Here is a 23,024-nt window from a genome sequence, read left to right as displayed (position 1 = left end):
AACCTGCATGTGGGATATAAACACCACACCAGATCTCCCACAACATGGTTTCAGTAAGCATTTGAAAAAGTGCGTAATGGTTTTTCACCACACGGAAAAACCTGCGCTTGTGTGATTTAAGTTTTCTGGAAGGTATAAACGTCAAACAAAGAAATAGCAGGTGTTTTATTCTATCACTCTTGTAATAATGTAGAAAAATAGCTTAAATATGAAAACGATTAGCTTTGCCTCCCAGTATGTCATAAATTTATCTATTTAAATATATAACCTGATGTTTATAAACTGAATATCTAATTTGCCCCCTTATGCAAGTGCAACCATTACGTCCTTGCAGATCGTGGTTAAAATGTATGTAACTAATGGAAATGTGCTCCCCGGCTTCTGCATACAAAGCAAGCCAAATCCAACTAACCTTAAGTGGGTTTTGTTGGGCTTTTTAGCAACTACAGTTCATAAAATGTATGCATCCTTATGTAAGAATAGATTTCAGTGCATAGTTCTCGAGCTGCTGTCCGTCAGAGGTGCTCCAGCTTGAACTACTCCACATCTGACATCACAGTCCATCTATTTTTCATGGCCAACATCTGCTTGGCTTGCTACATTGTCACTACGATTTGCATCAGCTCCCCCGATTCCATGTATAAAACCAACACATGGAAGGTGACTAGAGTAGTGTGCACAAAAGGCTTCAGTCAGTGTGCTTTAGGGATGTCTTTACAGGATGCGATGTATTTCATCTGCACAAACACAAAGAAGCATATTAAAGGTGAGAGGTTTACTGCGAAAACCTGAAAAATTCTGTGGCCGCATGGGAAAATAAAAACGGCACCACAGGCAGCCAGAACGGGGCCAACGACTATTTAAAGTAAAAGTAAAATATTTAATCTGTCCCCACAAAATAAGACTTCCGAGCTCTTGGCTAGTGTAATAATTGGCACGAAATGAGGATGCAAAAAAATGGCTGCCTATAAAAGTATAACCCCACTGCAAACCCTACTCCCCTCCCTAATGCAATCAATTCTTGTTCCAGCATGAAAAGCTATTTTCTTCTTCTCCATGTCATTATGAAAACAAATGCATTCAGTTCTCCGCCAGAAATGCAGCTGATGCAGAAAAATGATCCAGAACAATGCCTTACTGACAAGGATCAGTCAATTCCATTTCTTTCTGTGTGCATATGGCCGTGTGTAGATATTCGAGAGTGCTGATTCAGTGCAGTGCAAGGTCCGCATGGGTCTTTTCAAGCTATCCATAAAGGACCGTGTATCATTTTTTCTTATGTCTAAGAGGCAGAGCTTTCAGACGGTGAATAGTTTTTCAATAAAAAGAAGAAACACACAGTGGAAACATTTATAGTGCAGAGTCTGAAAGCCATTGTGGATTTGATGTAAGCATTTCTATACGTTTCTACTGCACAGAATTAACTGTAACAAGAACAACACGTTATATCTTTAAGAGCACTGGAGCTATGTGCGTGTAAGCTAGACTTAAATAAAAGATTAACCTGCATATCCCCTGTGTGTTACGAGAGCACCAGGTAGTTGTGCAAGCAGGCAAGCAGGTAGGCGTGCGGGGAGCAACAAAGACACCCAGAGGTGGCTTTTCTACCAGCTGAAGTCAGCCGGGGTGACAGACGGAGCTGAAGTGTCTACGCCTGCCTGAGCCTCACACCGTCCTGCCGTCATTGGAGCTGACAGGAGCGAGTCCACAGGAAGCTGAGGTGACGCCGAGGACCTGTCTGTCTCATACCTCTGAGAGGTCCGAGTGCTCACACCTTGTCAGCGAGCACTCACAGGTTAGCTGAAATGCAAACACTGGTGGTGGGAAGCAGATGACACAAATGCTGATTAATCAAGTAAAAAGGAAACCAAAGAAAGACTTGTGGAAATCCTTAGTATCGGATGAGACTCGAGAAAAAATCTAAAGCGCTGTGATTTTAAAAATTCTTTATTAATTCATGGATAAGTCAGTCCTCATCAGCCTATAAGCATTATAGCCTGATCAAGACACACTTATCCATGAATTATGGTATAAGGTCTTAATACCTTATAGCCAGATGGAGACTGGTTTATCTATTAATTAATACAAGGATTTTTTTTACATTTAATTTCTTTGGACTGGCAACAACAATACTGGCGGTTTTCATTAATAATAATAATAATCAGGAAGTCTTTTTATTTTGTTTACTCTCTACTTGACCACTGAGCCTACCCTTTAAGAGCTTCTGACTGTTTAACATTTTCTTCCTTTTCTACCAGGACTATAGCAATCTGCCTTTTTCTGAGAAATGTTTGCTTAAAGTGAATTTGAAATAGCTGATACAAATGTACCAGGGAATCTAACCACTCCTTCTTGTGTTATGAACACCAAATACACTGGAGGAATATTTCAATCTTGTAAGGATTAAATTTTTAAACTGTTATCCAAGTGCATTTCTGAATAGTTCTGTGAATTTATTTAAATTCTTACACTTTGTTCTAGACTCGTGTTCCACATACTGAATATTAGAATATGAAGGCAGCGATGCCTCGTAAGAGCCAAACTCTCATCAAGATAGACCGCTCTCACGTTTCAGTCAGAAGTTTATCTTTTTTTTTTCCTTAAAAGTATATGGAGATATTTATGACAGCTGAGAAAGGAGGGGTGCAGGGTACAGGTGTATGTAAACCTAAAAAAGTGGTCTCTTAACTCTCCCACCCTCCCTCTTGAAAACCTGGCGTAGTCTGTTAATGATTTGGATGACTGTGAGAGAGCATGAAGCCTCTTGGCATTCCCTGCTGGAAGGGATCTGTACTTTGTTAGCCTAAAAGTTTGCACAAGAAAATTGCACCCATGGGAGAGCAAAACAGGCATCCACCGTGGGGGGGATATGGAGGGGAGGGCAGGATTTATTTATAGCTTTTTTTTGCGTTGATGCTAAGTCATCAGACAGATATTGTACTGCAGAGAAGAGAAGCAGAGCAAATGGTTTAGAAGTGAGCAAACAAACATTTCTACCTCTCTCACAGTCCTGCATTTAGGGCCCGAGTAGGTTTACGGCAATTTGGTTCGTTTTTAAACTCCCTGCAAATATCTGTTGTTAGCTCGGTTCCTCGCTGCTGCTCGGAAAATCACACTTAAGGGAAAAATCAGGTGGAGAGAGAATATGGCGATAGTGATGATGACAGCTTGTGGTATTCCGGCGTTATTTTTGTACACACCATCCTCCATTATCCTGGAGTATCTGACTCTCAGGCTCCATTTTGTGGCCATTACGGCAGAAGAGGAAGATGGTCCTAAAGAGGAATCGTACTTCAAAGGACGGGCAAGGAAGCGGCAGCGGTCGGGTCAGCGGCCGTCGTCGGTTCACTGTCAAAGCTGTCATTTCGACTGGCCTTTCAGTTGTACTTAATCTGTTATGGGGAGTCTAATTCTATGATTATATTTGCATATGTATCCGTGTATGTGTGTGTTTACTCTCTTCCCTTTAGCTGCCGGCTTGCTATCCGAGAATGGCTTGGTGATCTCGACTGCCTGCCTAGTGCTCTTTAATGAGATTATCAGGAGAAGAGTGTCAGTAAGTAGGATCTAAAATGAAAGCCATTATGGAGCATTATCACAGAGCTCCACCACCCCGGCCCCCCCCGATCCATCTGCTGTACGGCCACCCACACAGCCACTACACCCAGATTACAGCCGTGATTAGCACCGCAAAGTGCTGCTTAATTTAAACACCTCTGGAGAACATGTGGCACTTTGCTGCATTGCTGATTCGCTGCGCTTGAACACACACACACACACACATGTGTGCGCACGGAGGGCAAAGATGGATTTCTCCTTATACACAACGCATTCTCTCAAGTGCTCGAGTTATTTCGAGTGACGCCGGACCGAAGGCTTGTGTGCAACTCTGAAGTGTTCGTGTCATATTTGATTTCTTACAGGTGTATACATTCAACACACAACTGACTGTTGCGTCTTCACCTACCTTTGATCTCGCAGCGTGCGAGCAGTGATGTAAGCTTTGTAATGTTTGTCTTTCTTAACAGCTACTATTGTTGTCACACTTTCTTGACAACAGCAAATATGAGGAAAGATTAAAGGAGCATATATGAAAACTTGATAGAAAGTGAGAATTGACAGATGTGTGCAGAGGCCGGACTTCTTTCTCACTGACGCGTCCAGTTTAAATTTTCAGAAGAGAAAGCAAAGCCTCTTCAGCTCAGTCAGATTGTAGTGATTCACCTTGTATTTCCCCTTTTCTTTGGACAAACATCGAGTGTGTTTACATGGACATGAATATGCCCATTATGAAGCTTATCCTAGTTTTTAAAATGCATATTCAGAAACTGACATTTACTTGGTTATGCAGGTATATACCTGCATATGTGCAAAATAAACATACTATCCCAGTTGTTAATACAGGCTGTCGTTTACATGTTAGTGACATTTACATGCAACGAACTTTAGTTTTGATACCTGTGATCACACTTTACAATAACTTCACTGTGATTATTAACCTGACTTGCTCCACTATAGAAATTGGAAAACCTGCATCCTGTAGCCTGACTACGTCAAACTTGAAAAGTGCAGAATTTCAGATACTTTCGGTGTTGCCATTGATTGTGTTTCTATTTACTTGGGATCACTCGGCTGAAGCATCACAGGCATGGGTAGTCAGCAGTATGAAGATGCAAAGATAATCATATTCACATGCACTGACAAAAAAAAGGACTATTTAAATAACCAGGATACTTACGTCCATATAAACACACTCATTGAACTGCAAAATGTCCTGATTTTTACTTCGACTATATCACATATGTATTTTTATTTTGGTGAAACCCACTTTTAAGACTCACTAGGCACACCTCAAATTATAGTCCAAATTAGCGGGATCTTTTCCTAGTTTCTAAAAAGTTAATATTTGCGAAGTACAGCATCAGTATCCCAGTGCACCACAAAGAAGTCTCAGTTTTGTACCTGTGATCTTATCGCGAACCAGCTTGCAGGACTCGATCTCGCCGATGCTACCGAAGAGGCTGCGGAACTCTTCCTGGGTCATGTTCTGGGGCAGGTAGTTGACAATGAGGTTTGTCTTGCTGTCGTCGTTTGTTGGGCCGGTCTGCATTGGTGAGGGGCAGCCACGGCTGTTGTTGGTTGGCCCATTGGCTGTGGTTCCTCCTCCACTGGGGCCATTTGTCACTGGAGCCTCCATGTTACTGATGATCTGGAGAAGGGCGGAAAAAGGGACACACCAGGAAAGGAACCACACAGAGAAAGGGTAGGAAGAGACAAAGAGATGTGGCCATCATTAACAACATTTTCTTATTAAGTAGCTGCAACACTGTATGTGTAGTAAGCCTTACAAGACTCTGATGATTTTCCAAAATGTTATTTTGAAAAATTATATTAAAAGTCTCAATGAAAAGAAGAGAATCAAGCTGTGCACCCTACAGCCTTTGCTGTCTGCAGGATGCACAGCTTGATTCTCTTTGAAACAATGAGACATTTCAACATTAAACAACTGCAATGAAAACTATATTTTACAGTAAATATTAGTTAGTTAATATTCTTCTGTGGAAAAAGTAATTACACCCTTGGCTTTAAAAAATCGTATTAATAGTAGTGACTTTTTTTAAAATATCATTGCCTATAAGACATTCACTAGACTAGCTCAGTAGGTAGATGGTGGCCCCGTGACTGGAGGGTCGGGGGTTTAAATCCGCTGAACGGCTACCCTGAGGTACCCCTGAGCAAGGTACTGTCCCTACACACTGCTCCCCGGGTGCCCAATGGCTGCCCACTGCTTCACTGAGTGAATGGGTTAAATGCAGAGAGGAATTTCCCCACGGAGATCAATAAAGTATACATTAAAATTCGTGATGGCACTTTCATCAGTTTTTCTCCCTATATGTTCCAGATGTTTGAAATCTCTCCAAAGAATTTCAGAAAGATTCAAATCTGAGTTTTATTCTTAAATCCTCTTTTTTTATAACTTTCATTCTTTTGTAACTTAATTTCTTCTTTTCGATTTGCTGCATTTGATTCTCTATTTCATATTTTTACCATGTTGGAAGGTCTACTTCCAGTTCAATTTCAAATTTCGGACGGATGGTCTCAAATTATCTTAAAGTGATGTGATTCATAGTTGGATCAATACCTGTGAGCACTGTTTAAAGACAAATTTTGTTAGATTTTTCTTTGTGACTAATGTGTTTGTCTTCTTAAAATATGAACACGATTAAAATTTAGGTTTTACATGTCATATGTCCAGGTACTACTTTTTCCCTTTTATTCCTGCCTTTATAACTGATGGTTAGGTGATGAATATATACATTACAGATAAGGGTGAAAAATTTGTCCTATATAATTCTTTTCAGACCTAAAAAATGTGACATTAGCCTTGATCAGCGAAAAAAGGCCTGTGTGTGAGCAGTAATGCTGTCAACAAGTAATTAAAATGCATGATCAACATAAGTAAACCCTTGCTCAGAGTCACAAACTAAATATGCAGTGAAAACAGTGCACACACTACATTCACCGTATCTAAACACTGAGAAATAAAACAAACGGCAGACACAAAGAGGATAAACAACTTAATATTCACGAAGGCAGTAAAGCCTCTCTGAAACGTTCTCTGATAGCTACTGAGGTTTGTGGGAGGGGGCAGCAACAGGGGCAGCCCTTCAGCTAACGATCTGACTGCTGATGCTGCTGCTGTGACAGAGAGAAGTTTGCATTTTCAAATCTGGCTTTTGCAGAGCATCTCAGGATCAAAGTGTTCAAAGAGGAACTGTGAGCCTGGTGTAAGTGTGAGAAAACAGGGGGAAAAGGGTGAGAAGGAGTAAGAGCCAGAGGGGGAGGTATTGCACTTTGCTTCTCTAACACTAAGAACACATTTATATTTATCAAATGCTTATCCTAGTGAATATTCCAACAAAATGCACAGGGAGCTTATGTAAACATTTGCATAAAGATAGTTATTTATCAAATTAATAGCATAAAAAAACTAATTTGAGATGGAGACAATCCTGATGAGTTTCCCTTGGCTCTGTCTCACACGTAAGCACTTCAGCGTTTTACTTTTAGAAACAATAATGATGTTGATGCTGCAAAAAGAGTCACGAAATCTACTGCAAGACTCTTGAAATCATAAAATTGGGCAAAAGCACCGCAAATGACCTAACACGCTGAAACCCAAATTAAGATGCAAATATTCTTTAATCTCATTCAATCAAATTTTTAAAGTCATCACTCAGATCTCTTCTTTCCCCTGCTAAACTATTCAGCTTCCAGGCTATTTTTAACTATTCTTAAGTACACGCAGACAGCCTGCACTTGGAAGCAGGGCTAGTATTAGCAAAGGAGAGACGACACTCAAGCCGTATTTCGCTCTATTTCTGGATTATCAAAAGGCCGGACCTGTGTTCTAATAATATATCTCAAAGCAGAATTTAAAAATTTCCCAGTTTGTCCAGAAATAGTTTACGATGCGTGTACTTTAATCGCTCTGCTTTTATCTGTCGACGTGTGGTAATAAATGAAATGGCAGATGAAACCGTTAACTGTTGAGTTACCGTACAAACACCATATTATAATTAAGCATGCATAAAATTGGGCTCGTTTGGAGGCTGAATTGGTAAGTGAATTCAAAACAGATGACCTAGAAAAGTCAACAGTACATTTTAATGAGAAGTAGAGAACAACTAGAGTACAATGAGCCTGTGGTTTTTATTTGAATCTGTAAAACTGTGAGTATTTCTACCTCCTACCAACTAGACCAATAAAATCTTAAGGGATAGGACACGGCTGCTTGGATGGGTTAAAGCATCCATTTCTTCCCTGACCTTTAATATTCCTTTTATCATTCAGTATCCTTCTTTTCCTCTGTCTAGTGTTTAGTAGCAGCTCCAAAAACACATCAGCCTTAAATCTGCTTCCATCTTCTTATTTTTAACACACACACGCGCCAGCACACGCTTTCATGTATTCGCAGTCTGTGGCATCTGCAGTGAGTGGAAGAGGCACGCACTCAAAGGCACACACAATCACACATACAAAGAGAGAACAATGGCTCAAGCCCACAGCAGAAAACAAACAGACAGGGAGATGTCTAAAAGCTCTCAAGATGAGAGCTGCATGCAAATTGTTCTTTTGACAGTATCCTTCCCTACTCACTCACCACTCTACCACAACACAGATACAGAGACAGACTGAGAAAGACGGGGGGAGAGAGGGAGACTGAAGAGGAAGGAGAGAATAGCATCTAGCCATAACAGAGTTGATTGGAGAGAGCCTTATTAAATCTGTTTACATTCCCTGCTGGGCTCCATTCTGTCAGAGAGACTTTCAACTCCATGGGACGTTTTCTGAGGAGGTTTTTACACCAAAATGGCTGCCTCTAATTAACAGGGACCTGCCGAGTACCAGTAGCCAATTATATTCCTTTCCTTGTCCCTGCCTACCAGCATTTGTGCTGCTCAGCAGTCCACTTCATGTTGGTTGTGAACACTCTGGCTGTCCCTGCTCTCCCACTGTGGAGCCTAGTGCTGAGAACAGACTCGCTGCATGTCCTGCTGACTGGGTACAACACATAGCCAGCACTCGTAGGCTCTCAGGCTCGAGATGCGGCTTCTTTTACTCACAAGTTATCTTGCTCCTTGTGTAGGAGGCCGAGCCAGCACCAGCGCTTCTGGCTAAAAGTAATGCATCTAAACTGCGTGCAGCTGTTGAAAGCATATGAAACGGATGTGAGAGCGCGTTAGAAAAGATCTGATATAAGCTGTTGCCATTAGGATGAAAAATATCAATACCCATTCGCTGTATCGAATAGATTGGCTGGACTACACCAGTGACTTATAGTCATCGTTTAGTTAAAGCAAAGCGCAGGCTGAGGGACGTATCGCTTTTACTTTTAACGGCTGCTCGAATCCTCGACGCAAGAGAGAAAATCAAATTAAAAGCCGGATATAAGAAGGAGCAAATTGAGTAAGACTTTCGGAAAGCAGATGTCTTTTAGAATTGCCCACATTTGCAGCTTTGCATGTTAATGGAATGGTAAATAACTGTTTTTAAGTACTAAAACGTAAATGGTTCCATATAAACAGAGAAAATATGAGACATCAAAGTGCAACACTCGTTAACGGCTTCCTAAATTATATGCACACGATGAACGTGTCAGCTTTTCACTCTTCTGTGCATAGCCCCCTCTACCCTCGCAACCCCGTCCATCAATCTCTGCTCAAGTTCCAACTGTCTCAGTCAGCAGCATCACCGACCAGTGTGCATTAATGTGAACACAGTGCAACATCAGATCATATTACTTCATGGGTGTGTAAAATGGCTGGGCCATCCATTTGGCAGCAGTAGTCTCCTTACCATCTTTGGCTGTGTCAGCAATCCCTTCTCTGCCCAGCCCTGGAGCTGTGGGAGCTCTGCCTGACGCCACTGTGTCTCTGTCGACCCCTATGGAGCGGAGCACAGGGAGGGAGGGATGCACAGCCCACCGTCAACATCATACACTCACTTTACAAGGTTAGGGTTGTAGTGGGACTTGGGGAGTGGAGGGGTTGAGGATGTTGAGAAAATGGCAGCTCACTAGAAAAACACAGTTGCACCTTTGCAGTCCCCATCAGCCGTAATAAAACAAAGACAGGTGGCTCAGGGGTTTTCGTATTTGTCTCTCCGTTTATTTTCTCGTTTGTCGTAAAGTAAACGAATTCAAATGCTAACACTGGATTTGGTGAGACAGAAATGTGGCCGAATCTATTATTTCTTTCATTTATTAAAACTGACGCGAGCACCTTCGGAGCCGGCAGAATAAAACCGAATGTGTGTTGATGTTGGCAGATTGGTGTGGGGACTGCAATGACCTTGGCAGGGTTTATAATGAGGGTTTCCCTCTTGCTCTCTGTGGGTAAACAAGCCTGTGGTTGAAGAGACAGAAAATGCCACAAATGAGCAGGAAGTCTGTTCGCTGGCTCTCCAGAGCAGGGGGCTTAAATGCCTGCAGCTATCTACAGATGCTACAACAGCCAATTTAGCAGGAGAAGAGGAAGAGAGGAGGTATGACCTCTGCCTTCATTTACTCCTTCAGAGGGATGAAGAGCGGGAGTGAGGGATCAGATGGGAGGAGGTAGAAAAGGCAAGGGCTGAGTAATGGGGAAGACATTTCCAATACTTCAAAGAAAAGGAGAGACAGTGGTGGGGGAGGAGGAAGAGAGTCTGTACATGTTCTGTTGTCAATGTGTCTTGTAAACTTAGGCAGGAATGCATAATGGAGGTCTAAATGAGAGTGAACTGTCAGCTTCAAAAGAGAAAAAGAAGATACAGAGGGGCAGAGAGGTCAGGGTGGAAAGGAGGACAAGAAATATAGCTTCTCCTTGCCGACTGACAGAAGCAAAAAATGCAGATTTTTTGGGATCGTATGGGGGGAAAATCAGTTGAGCCACCTTTTGTTTTAATATGGCGAGGACCAAAGGGTTGCTATTGAATAGTCTGCAAATCTGACTGGTACAAATTAATGACAAACATTTTTTTTTGTGTTTCAGGCTTTTAGTTATGCTAATGTCAGTGTCATGCAGGTGTACCAAAGCCAGTAAGCGTGTATTTAAAATCATTTAAGAGAGTCAAGAGTGGGCAGTTGGAGGGATAGCAACTCCCCACATTAGTCACAACTTAAAACCACCACATACAGTGTCGTGGACCAGCATTCATCTCATTAGGAGGGCAGAGGGCAACATACTCTACAGTCAATTTAAAACAAATGTCCCAATAAATGTAAAGTTAAGTGGCTACCCTGAAAAAAGGAAACGTTAGGCAGAGGTGAAACATCCAAATCTTTTTCACCCATTCTGCAAAGCTTTTTATTTACATTGCCGTGTGCTGCAGCAAGCAGACAATGCAGCATTATCATAGCATGTACAAATGTGGTGATAAAAATGTAAGAAGCAGCAAGCAGATGTACATGAGTCAATTTAAACAGCTAACGCATAGTGGAAGGGTGCATAATGCTGGCAAAAGGAATATTACATTTTCTTAGAAGTGCATCTCATTTCGGAGACACTGCTCAGTGCTCAACCATTCGATAAAACAAAGAAAGTCTCTCTCACTCACACACACACACTTTCATCTTTCTTCGTAGTCTCACTGTCCTTGCGTTTATCACATGAACACACGTGTGCGTCTTCTGATAAAATCTCAAATAACACTGGAATAACAGCGCAATGCAATTACATTCACCAACCATTGAGATGAAAAACTGCTCATGGATACGTTTTCAATTATTCAGGGAATACATTTCAGTCTGTGCTCAGATGCTGGGAAAGGTTATTATATAATCAATACACTCTATAATGCCATTAATATTTTATGCCACAAAAGTGCTTCCTGTCTCCTTGGGCTCCCAACCAGTGGTATCTGCACTGCATTTGAATAGGACGAGCCTTTTCCACCTCTAGCAGGGAAGACGTGTATACATTTGCTTTCCTCTAACACTGGGAAATACACTAGGCCCACACGCAGCTGCCATCCGTTTTAGTCTACCTTTTCCTCCATATTATGCACAAGACAAGCTCACATTTCTTTTCTCCACGTGCCTAAGACACCAGTGGTACAGTTTTACCAGAATTTAGATGACAAAGTCGTTTTAACTTCCGTTTCACGTTTATCCCTCCTGTTCCGCTTTTAGCCAATAAAGCTACCACTTTATTTTTCTGGCCTGGTGCAGCCCCCCCCCCCCCCCCTTCTCTTACAGAGCTTAGACAATCAATTTACCCTGACTTGGCCAGGATAGATGGAGGCTGTAGAGACTGTGGAGCAGACAGTATGCTGCAGGATCTCTCCACTGATAGACACACTGCCTGGCAGCTACAAAATGGAGCCAGCATGCAACCATCTGACTTTGCCTCATCATCTTGCTTTATATAATTTGCCATTTCCTTATGCCTTTTCCAACTTGTTTTATTCTTTAAAATTCTGACCAGTTTTTAAAATGAGAAACGAATGGATCAGGTCAAATTCTGGATTTGCTGTCAGCTACAGACGCACTGCTAATTACGTGCCCGCCTCTTGCCACCACAAAGCAAACTTCAATTCTCTCTCAGTCTGACAAACTGAAACGGAATTGGAGTTCTTACCAAACTGACTTAGACACAAAGAGATTAATACGACTTTACTATCTCAGTTTCTCGGCCAGTCGAGTTCCGTGTAATGCTCTCTGCGCTATTGATTTTTATTTTTCTCTCCTCTCCTTTTCTTCCTGGAGATCTCTCTCTCCATCTCTCCACCTCCACCATCCTCTTCCGAGCTCTGAAATGTCCTGCAGGTCAGACGGATGCTGGGCCGGATCAATCAGGGAAAGTAATCTGGGACGCCTCATGCACGCAAGCACACACACAGACACATCACAGATACTCACCAACCCACACACACACACCCTTCCTCTGTTGCACTCTGGCCTGCCTGCCTCCAGTCTCATTGATCTGCATCTACTTTACCAAATGGATTCTTCTCTTCTTCTATCCTCCTCCACCTCTTTTCTCTCTGTGTGACTCAGAATAATAAATGTTCCAGACCGCGCGAGACGTGTACGTAAGCAATTTTTCATTTAACTTTGGCTTGACTTTTTTTTCCCTCTCGCTTCTTTTTTGTGATGTTTCAGTCTTCCAGTGAGATCGATGCAGCTTTCCCACACACTTCCTCGCAGCCCCTGGGTAATCAGCACATACTTGTGTAAGGTCAGAGGTCAGGAGATGATAGGATAGGGCCAATTGCTGTGGGTTATCTCAAGATCTCAAGATTTCACAGACAATTATAGGACGACCCAGTGTTCTTATTTTCAGATGATGAAGCTCTGATGTATTCCTCAGTATCACTTGTTTCTGAGAGTCTGGCTGAACGTAAATACTGACACACTTTGCATTTGAATGTATATGAAGGAGTCATATAACTTTCTCCACTCTATTCAGATTTATCTGGTCCAATCACTTATATGTAATTTTTAAATGCATATTTTCCATACAGAGAGCATCCTTTAAGCACAGAGACTCTGAGGACCTGCATTGCTCTATACATACGTACAGTCGTTCTCATTCACACACACAGACACACACGCCAAAGTCTCCTTTGCTCAACCAAACTGTAGGCGGAACTGAAGCCATTTGTCCACTGGCTGAATCCCAACTCTGCACCAACGCATGCAGAAAATTGGTGAGCATCTTGACTCTGGAGATGACACTTCAATTTGTTGAGCTCCAGTGACTGGTGCTCTGCAGTTCATCCCTTGTGGGCGCATGAGATCAGCTGGACACCTGCCTAGCTGTTTGGCTGAAGCCTGGAGCACAGGGGACCGGGCCTTGGAATTGAAGGCCTGGCCTTGCCTGTCAGTCCAAGTCCCTGTCCCTTAGCCCCAGCCCTGGCCTCGCCTCTCAGGTCCTCATCACAGTTCCTCTAGTTTCACACCCGTGCCAGGGCTAGTCCCTTGCCCGATGCCTTTGACCCCTATTTCTCAGCCCTGAGCTGCAAGTCACTGCAGTGCCATCTTCCCAACAGCGGTCTTCCCCTGAAGGGCATCAAATCCCATGAACAGCTTCCCAGCCTTTGTTCCACTTCTAGCTAGTGTGGCCAGCACCTCAGCTTCCAGCTCAGTCAAATCAGCAAGATGTCTCTGCTGTGCATCACTGTCTGTCCTGCTGTAATCCCTGTGACTGATGGGAGTGATCATTGTCGAGGCCCTAAGCTAGAACATTTTGGTGGATTAAAGAGGCTAAATCATGGTCTCAGCTGCTACATTTCCATTTCCATCCTTAATTAAATGTAAATGTGGTTAAAGGTTTTAGTGGAGATGGTATCTATCTAACATGTGGGGTTTATTCACAAAGTAATTACCTCGTTTCCATGGATGGTGGAGAATAGGTTTGTGTTTGTGATCCCTGATATAGCTGTGATTTAACATGACACAAAATGTGTCCATCCATTTTTAGAATACGAAAATCCTGTTTGCAATGGCTCGGTTAACATTTGGTTACTTTTACAGACTGCGGCTCTTGTGACACTGCAACAGAACCTACAGTAGCGCCATGACAAAGACTTGCACTACTCTGAGTTGCATTTCAGGGAAAAGCTTATGTTTCTGTACAACCCTCATTTCCGTGTTGAGCTGAAGCTGCTTTTCGCCGGGTGGGAACGGGGACAGAGGACGCAAAAACCGACAACAAGGCAGGCAGAGCAGGCGGGCTCATCTGACTGAATCAGCACCATGTGTCATGAGCGAGGACACCACCTCCACAAGTAGCTGGCAGGTGAACGCGGCCACGCACCTGTGCAGGCAACCAGCCATTTTAGTGAGATTGCCTCCTATCTTTAGCAAAACACACTAAGGAAAACTAGTGCATACATAAACAAACATATGGCATCATGCACAAATACACAAGATTCACTCAACCTCTCAAACATTCTCCCTGTTTCTGTGCCCACCTGCACATGTTGGGTCAAAAATAAGCAATTCAGCAATGCTACGGTATCGCAACCTAACGCGTATTACTTGCTTGCACTACCTTATAGCCATGCTAAAAGTAACCTCCCCATAAGGGGAGACCAACAGAATAAGAAACTTGTACACTCCTCTGACTGAACTCAATTTTCAGCATAATTCACAGTAGTGGGTCTAATTAAAACTGGTTTGAGGCTGGAAGTGGTAATATTGGCTTTGTTTAACAGGTATTTAAAAAGCTATAAACAGCCTGGGGGTATACGATAAGAACAAAACCTACAGCACAGCACTTACAGAGAGAACAAGGGAGAGACAGGAACACTTGCCTGGCTGCTAAGCAGAGGCAGTGCTCGTCCTAATCTAATCACTGTTTCCCCCATCAGCGGCATCTCAGACACGGCCTGCCTGTGTGCGTATGTGTGCACGTACGTGCGCGTGCGTCTGCCTTGCAGCAAAGGCATAGAGCTAAATCACATAGACACCGAATGACCGTTGTACTGGAGAATTCATTCCACAGCCCTGGGTACTATGTGAGTGTATGCTGGTGTGTATATGCGTGCTCTGAACTAATCTGGTTATTGATTCGACTCTGAACCGGAGCTCATATAATCAAATAGCTGCAAGGGAAAAGGACAGCCGTCCGTCATCTGTCTTAATGAGTAAACATTTTGATGAAGGCAAAGAATAACTCAAAGCTACGTGTAGAGGCAGAGGAGGTTACAGCTTCACTGATAGAGTGACAAGCTGAAACTTTACAGCAATCCAGTGGCGGCTGCTCGGTAATCGTCGTCCTATGCTAAGCGATATTGAAATAGCAAACTATTTCATGCCTATTTCACGCATATGTACTTTGCTCTTTTGAGTCTTTGGTACAGATAGAATCTTGGCATCATTTAAAGCTTTTGTTACATTAACTACCATATAAACCTAAAAAAATAGCCGTCTTTTGAATATGCCTCGAGTCTGATACCTTAATATTTCAGTCACTTTTCTAAAACTATAAAGTTTCCCCATACTAGTAGCTACACAATCAGTCTGGAGTTTGACTTGTCATCTGTGAAAGTCTAATCTCAGTTTAACTCGATGTGAGAGTGGTGCAATCATAAATGGCTTCTACTGCAGCACGAAGATAGGAGAGCGAGACACACAAGCCTACATGTATACCAGCACAGCTAACAGACGAGGCCCGCGGCACACCAGCTAAACCATTAAGTGTGGCGTGCATTCAAACGAACAGATTAATCCCCCCTACTGCTACGTAGTGCAGAGTAATTGAAAATGTCTACAGGAGACTATCTCTGTTCATATACTGTGGCGTATGCTTAGGAGACAATGTATAGAGGGAGGTGGCTGATTGCCACGGAAAATTCAGCAGCAGCGCTTTTTAGTCTGACAGAATGTGCCGGAGAGCCGTGCATCTACAAGATAGCACAAATCTACCTTCCTACCGTTCCAATTTTCTCTCCCCTTTTCTTTTCTCTCTCTGTACCTCCAGTATCGACTTGACAGGTGCTGATCATGACTAATCCTGACGTTTGTTGGTTACGATAAGGATCTGATGTACCATATTCTTCATTTCCATCAAGGTGTACTGTTTAGGAGGGATGACATTCCTCTCAATTGTTAAGGGAAAATGCGTTTACTGTAATCATCCGTATTCCTTTCGGGACAAACAAATCTATTATCAGAGATGCCATCCCAGATCTGCGTAGTTAGCTCGCACTGCTGAACCTATGCTGGGTAAGTATGGTTGATCTCGGGGAAAATAGCCTTTTTATCAACCTCTTCTTCCTGTGTTTATTGTATGTATATATATATATATATATATATATATATATATATATATATATATATATATATATATATATATATATATATATATATATGAGAAGATGCTGTAGTTTCGTGTGTTAGTTTTAGCATACACAGTGGCCCCTAGCTTTATGAGTTTATGAGATTTCCTGGTGTCTTGGTTTATTCCATATGGCAACACTGGTCTTTTTCCTCCTTGTGTTCGCATTGCTACTGAAGATAACTCTAAATGACGCTGTGTGGGATTCTGTTTTTGTAGGCCTTAATGTGTCTATTACCAGCAACAATGGTGCCATTTTGTAGCATGTTCAGTTGCATGTTCAATCTATAATTCATCTGGCTACAGAAATATATAAATGTTTAATATGTCAGAGGCGGTGAGGCCTGTCGAAAGCATGACCTTGAAACGTCCTTTAAACATCACACGGCTACAGCACTGGGGCCAGTTAAGCTGCCAAAGCCAAAAAATAGGAAAAAAAACATGCAACGTGTACACACACACGCTCTCACTCTTACACATTCACACAGCCCGTCTGCCTGCTGACGCTTTCCACTGCTTTCTGTTCCCTTTTTTCCTGGGATGCAAAATGCAGATGAGACGAGTCAGCCGCTTGTGCACAGTCTCAGGAGAAACTGCCAGTCAAATCCAAACATCTGTATGAATACCAAAACACACAGGGTACAGTGGAGGATGAGAGAAAGAGAAGGAGGGGCGAGGGACATAGAGAAGATGAGGGAGAGAGTGGATCGAGTAGAACGAGCAGTAAAGTAGCTAGGAAAGCCAGTGTTCCTCTCTCTTTCTGTATTTTTGACTGAACAAAGAGCCATATACACATGAATACCTCTTTCCTCCCATTGTATTTTCCATCGGGATATTTATTCTGAAAAGCAGCGATGCACAACAAGGGCTCGGTCCTGTGTTTGCTAGTGGGCTGAGGCGCTAACACTCCCCAGCTGATTATGTGTCTGTCTGTAGCAGTTTGAGCTGCTGCCAAAGGAATTAGGTCTAGTATTTGTGAATGCTGTTCCCCTCACAGCAGAATGCCTCACCATGCCTCTCAAATTTCTAGCTTTTTTAAAAAGGAGAGGGAAAAAAAACATTTGAAATAAATGAAGGAAATCACTGTGGAAGCCTATTAAATTTTCAACGTGACCGTTTTGTGAGTCTTCATGTGTGTTTAGGCTTCGCACAAAAGGAATATTTAAAAACCAAAGCGTGCTAATTGGGACAGAGATTGTTACAGCAGCTTCTTATTCAAACAGGCTTTTGGCTCATTAACTGCTTCCATCCAGCTTTTGTTTAAAGAAAAGTGGAAAAGACATTTAAAGACAACAAAATATTTTTCGATGTACCACCAAAAAGCTGATAGATTGCATAATGTCGTCACGCAAAATACGCTGCAGCAGTGGCACAAGCTCTTGGCTCAAAGTAAGCGCAAACCCAAATATCCTGGCATCTTAGTACTGTTATGTCACATGCAAATCAAATCTTTACTTTTGAAATGTCAGCCAGCTACATATTTATACATAAATGGGATGTGTTAGTCTCAAGGGATAATAAATATTTTGTCTGGGGTAATTCTGATTTCATTTTTTTGTGTTTGTGTAGGGGAGGGTAATTGTATCTTTTCAGGTGTACGACCTGTTTGGTCATCACCTTCTTAAAATATTTAACTATCAGATTTTAATCAGGAATATTAATTCCTGCAGAATCTGCACAGATGCATACATAGTTAAACTCCTTTTCTCTGGTTCACACATCACTATCACATCTATCTAAAAGTCTCCTGAGAAAACTCTCTATAGGATGTTTTTATTGGACTCGCTGCACTAAAGTTGCCATTATCCTTGCTGACTTCTCTCTACGTGTCTCAGCTTTGATAAATCCTTTTTAATGTGCCTGAATGGGTCTGGTCATTTACACCTACAGCTAGAGAGGCGGCACACACAGTATGAGACACAGTAACACCTACATACTGTATATAAACAACACCACGCAACGCACACAATGTGACCATTTGACATTTCATCTAATTACTGTGGATGTGAAAAACCTCTGCCTGTAAAAACTGAATCAACAACAGTAACAGCAGCACAGCCATAACTGTGCTCTCTTAACACGACAAACAGAAGACCGCCATAGGCCTTCTACTTATTTTGCATTTGTCCTTGTCTAAAGTAAACTTTATAAAACTTGGTGAGAAATTAGTGCTGACAAGCAATGCATAACCAGGGACAATACAAATGTTTCACTTAAACCTAAAAGTCTATTTTTTATCTTCAGTATAAATTACAAGCTGCTAGTTTTGATAAATCCTCTTAAAAGCAAACAGCAAATCAGCACTGACCCAGGAGAGGAGTTTAAAGGAAGTCAAAGGAGGCTGTTTTTGGGGGATTTTGTTATTCTGTGACAAACATCAGAGGTCCGAGTGTTCTGCCTCAGTTTGTCAGCTTTGTAATAAGAGGCAACTTTCAGTATAGAAGCAAATTATTTCACCGAGTTGAAATATGAAAACATATAAGTTTGAAAATAAAAAGAAGAAGAAGTTTATTTTTTTTTGCTATCAATATTATTAATATCTGTAATTAAATATAGTTACAAAGGCAAAATATCTGTGGATCTGGTAATAGTGTAAGACTAAGTTTAAACCCCGCTATGATCATGATAACACCAGGAACAGTTAAAGGTCTGGTCAACAGTAAATAATGCAACGCAAACATTCACATTAAATCCGTCAGAGCGGATGTTTGTGTAAAGACAACTGGAAAGAAGATTAAGAGGCAGCTGTTCCTCTGTCCGAACCACTTCACCCCTCTTGCTTTATGTATTTGCTTGGTCTCTAATGAGGCTCTACTTAACAATGTCACTCTCCATCTGTACACGTGTCAGTCGGCCCTCTGATGCACACACGCAATCAAACACAAACACACAGAACCAGTCGTGCAGAAGCGCATGCTAACCTGTCACTGAACTGATGAAGCAGTGTTTCTTTATTGTCTGTGTAGCTCTAGTTCTGTATTTGTGAACTTATCATCCACATATTTTTCCTCTGTGTCTGCAAATCACTTTTATTGTTCCTTCAAAAACCTTACATGCTACATACTCGTACACCCATCTGTTCGTGTCTCAGGTCTTTGATCTTCAGTTACATTTAAATCCCGAGCACATGGTCAGTGCACTGTAGCTAATAAATTCCTCATACACCCCGCCCTATTAGCATTGATGTGTAACCTTCGAGCTTGTGGTGTTCTGCCTCGGGGTAATAGAGCCACTGCGCATTTGTGTGTATCTGTGTGTATTTTTGTAAAATGATGGCCTGTCTCTAGAGCAGGTCCCCCACTGGTTCGCATCAGGAGGCTTCATGGATGCACACTCATCTAATACCTCCAATACTAATGAATATTCCACTTTGTCACCCGCTCTCTCACTGGTCCTTGTCATTCACATTGTGCGTCCACCTCTTCCAAACTAAGTTGTGTCTGTATCTACAAATTTAATGCTGCACACGCTTTCTCTCACACCCCTACGTTTGTCTTCTTACGTCACCACTCTATCTGTGATACAGGCCTCTACACCCATGCTACACTACGGCTGCCAGCATGCCAGCTAGTGCCCGTAGCTGCGGCACTAGGGCTGAACGATATATCGCATTTGCGATAATATCGCGACATGATCAAGTGCAATTTTCTAACCGCAAAGGCTGCGATTATACTGCGATTATATTATACAATTCATGGGCTGCATCCTCCTGAGGCCGCATTTGTAGACCGATTACGTCACAGCGACGCGCCGAAGGCTGTCCAAATTACTACCATATCCCAGAATTCATAGCGCGGCCCAGCCAAACTCCAGTTTCCAGCAATGGCGGCCGCTACTAAGTTTTAAAATTACTCATACTAATCTTTCTGGGTCACAAAATAAACTTTTAACATATTTTCAGGCGAGAAAGTAGTTGTGTAAACATCAAATATCTGCTCGGTTTATCAAGATATCCCATATTTGCAAAAGTGCTTCGACGTTTTCAGAGGCGTCTGCTACCCACCAGCTCGACAGCTAGCCGGGAGCTCGAGGGTTACTGATGCGGCCGAGAACGGCACAACTCCCGGCACATCATTTTCAGATCACCGCGGAGTTTCGCTGCTCGGGTTAAACGTAATATATAAGTCACTTAGACAACCTAAAAATGTTATTGTTGGGCTTTTTTCAGTGTTTTGTTTGTTCGTGAGTAAATCGGTTTGGCTGAGATTAAAGTTATTAGATTAGATAAAATAAAACTTTATTAATCCCCCGGGTGGGTTCCTCCTTGGTTTTCACACAGCTGACTAAACGTCAAACAGAAAACTTATTAAACAGAAGTATGAGACAGTCGAGAATTTACACCAGTGTCTGGTTATATTTTAGATAGCAAGAAGCAGACGGCCGAGTTTATTAAACTCCACCGAGACAGCGGTGACGCTAATCAGAACTAGACCGTCCAATTTCACGCCTTTAAACTTTAAAGGCGTGTTTGTGTGTGTGTTTATACAATTGCTATTATGTTTGCACTTTATGTGTAATGTTACTGACTGCAGAGATCAGTAAGATGTGTGTATTTTTTATTTATTAGTTTTATTTATTTAATATTATTTTTTAATTGAATGACTGTCTAGTAGTTCACAGATGTCGAAAAACTGAGTGTGGTAAAGCCACTGATTTTTTTTATGTATATTTCTGCAATCTGCACATTGTACTGACTTTCATTTTAATGTTTACACCAGGGTTCCTTGTCAGCACTTTATGCTCAGATGTTTGTAAGCTAAAAATAAACTATTGTGTATGTTCAAATATACTGTTGTGATTGAAGAAGTTAAATAAAAATGTCAGTCATCAATTCATGCATCACCTCATGTCATCATAACAGAGGTCTGTCTTCCAGGAAAGAACAGTTTAAAATTAATGTAATATAGTATTGGCCATACTATATGATGTATTGCTTGTCTTTGTTTAATAATACAGAAGACAAATACCTTAAAAAATAATCGCATATCGCATCGCAATCGCAATATTGGGGCAAAAAATCGCAATTAGATTATTTTCCATAATCGTTCAGCCCTATGCGGCACCCAAGGAAGAGTCGCCTTCCTTTCAATTAGCATTTTGATTACATTCCGAAGGAAAACTAGCCGGTGAACGCAAATAAAAAATGTACTTGCTGACAAATGCTTCTGTTGTTCCTAGTGGAAATGCCCAAGTGAGTCAGTCCACTTTGATGATGGCAAGTGAACCATTATGAAAAAAGATAGATGCTAACTAATAATAATGACTCTGCGGTCATAGCATTGATGAATCGGCAACGAGGCTCAACTTTGTCTTTCTGTTTCTGACAGGTAAAAAAACAACTGGGAATAAAATGGCTGCTAGTTTTATTAGTCTACCTCTCACTCTGTCGCTTGAATGTGATGGATGAATGGGTAAATGGATGCAATGTTAAAGTGAAATTCAGCGAGAGCAGGCAAAGCAGAATACTTTAACAGCTTGTAATCATCACTCCTGTGCTGACAAGTGAGCTCGCGCACGCACTTACACATAGCCGTAAGGGGCATAAAACTTGAGAATGAGGGAAAGAATGCACGACATTATAATCTATTGTAATCCAGTCATGTGCGTAACTCACACACCTACTCCCATCTTTTCTTCAGCTCTGGCACAATACATGGACAGCACACCCTCGGACTGTCTATACAAGCGGCGTGACAGATAACATGGCTACTCATTTAACTTACATGCAGTACTTTGCATAAATGAATGGCAAATCCACAAAAAAGTCCAGTTTCCTTACCATGTAAAAAGACATTTAACCCTCAACCATGTGCGATCCACCTCTGCAGCACTATACACAGGTAAATATTTCAGAGTGGTGCAAAGGCTGGAAAAACAGGGGACACCTACACAGCCCTGACTTCAACATAAAATGGGTGCTGTTCCCCTCTTTTAACCCTTCCTTCCCTATTTCCTTACTTCTTTTCCTTCCTCCGCACGTTTCTCATTAGCCCGATATCCGTCTCCGTCCCTCCATCTGCCTCCCTCATTTTTTCATTCTGCCCACGAACCTACAGTGTAACCCCCCGCTGTAGCCCTCGTCCCCGTAAGAAGGAACTTAACATTCTGCACAACAATAGTTCAACAGTATCGCAGTGCTCGCTGAGCAAGAAGAATAATTCTGACTGACTGTGGGTGGACAGTATATCTACAACTACAAGCTACTCAGCTCACTATAGGATGCTCAAAATTAACCAGCAGTTATCATCGCACATTCAAGTATAGTGGCAGGCTGCCCGTAGCCTTCCTTACCATCTTAAACCCATTCCACTCCATTTGGGAGATGCTGGCCGTTGTCTCACGTTCTCTCTCTCCTCACACAACAGCTACAGCAACGCCTAAGAAAAGAAAAATCCCCTACTCTTTTTAAAACTCTTATTCTCCTCTGACACAGTCTCCTTATTTTTCCTCTCCTCTGCACTCTTCCTCTCTGCCTGATTCTGAGTCTTAGCAGCGAGCAGAGAGCAGCGTGCTGGAGGTGTACGGAGCAAACATCGCCTTCTTCCACTGATGCTGAGAGCAGAATGGATGTGAGTGCTGGGCTGCAGTAAGGCTCTCCCTCCTACCACCCTCCCTCCTTGCCCCCACCCCCTCTCCCCACCAACCCTCCCCTCCTTCCCACAACCACCTGCCCATTCGCCTGCTCAGCTGGAAGGTCAG

General features: G+C 42.2%; 1 protein-coding gene across 2 annotated transcripts in view; it reads right to left on the bottom strand.

Annotated features, from left to right (window-relative positions):
• Nucleotides 1-23,024, bottom strand: part of elavl4 (ELAV like neuron-specific RNA binding protein 4) — a 70,410-nt gene that overhangs the window by 32,463 nt on the left and 14,923 nt on the right. Inside the window, exons 3-4 of one of the 2 annotated variants that reach the window (XM_085349017.1) lie at nt 9,361-9,447; nt 4,963-5,209 (exon numbers count right to left, since the gene is read on the bottom strand). In XM_085349017.1, coding sequence (XP_085205143.1) covers nt 4,963-5,209; nt 9,361-9,447 — 334 coding nt within the window. Of the gene's footprint in view, nt 1-4,962; nt 5,210-9,360; nt 9,448-9,933; nt 9,943-23,024 lie in introns of those variants that run through there. The other variant, XM_085349019.1, reaches the window with a different exon arrangement.

The sequence above is a fragment of the Diplotaxodon limnothrissa genome, linkage group LG23, assembly GCF_057381915.1.
Source record: "Diplotaxodon limnothrissa isolate DT_005_m linkage group LG23, D_limnothrissa_male_GT1.1, whole genome shotgun sequence".
Classification (NCBI taxonomy): domain Eukaryota; kingdom Metazoa; phylum Chordata; class Actinopteri; order Cichliformes; family Cichlidae; genus Diplotaxodon; species Diplotaxodon limnothrissa.
The sequence above is the reverse complement of the archived record's forward strand: the minus strand, read 5'-3'. Positions and strand labels throughout refer to the sequence as shown.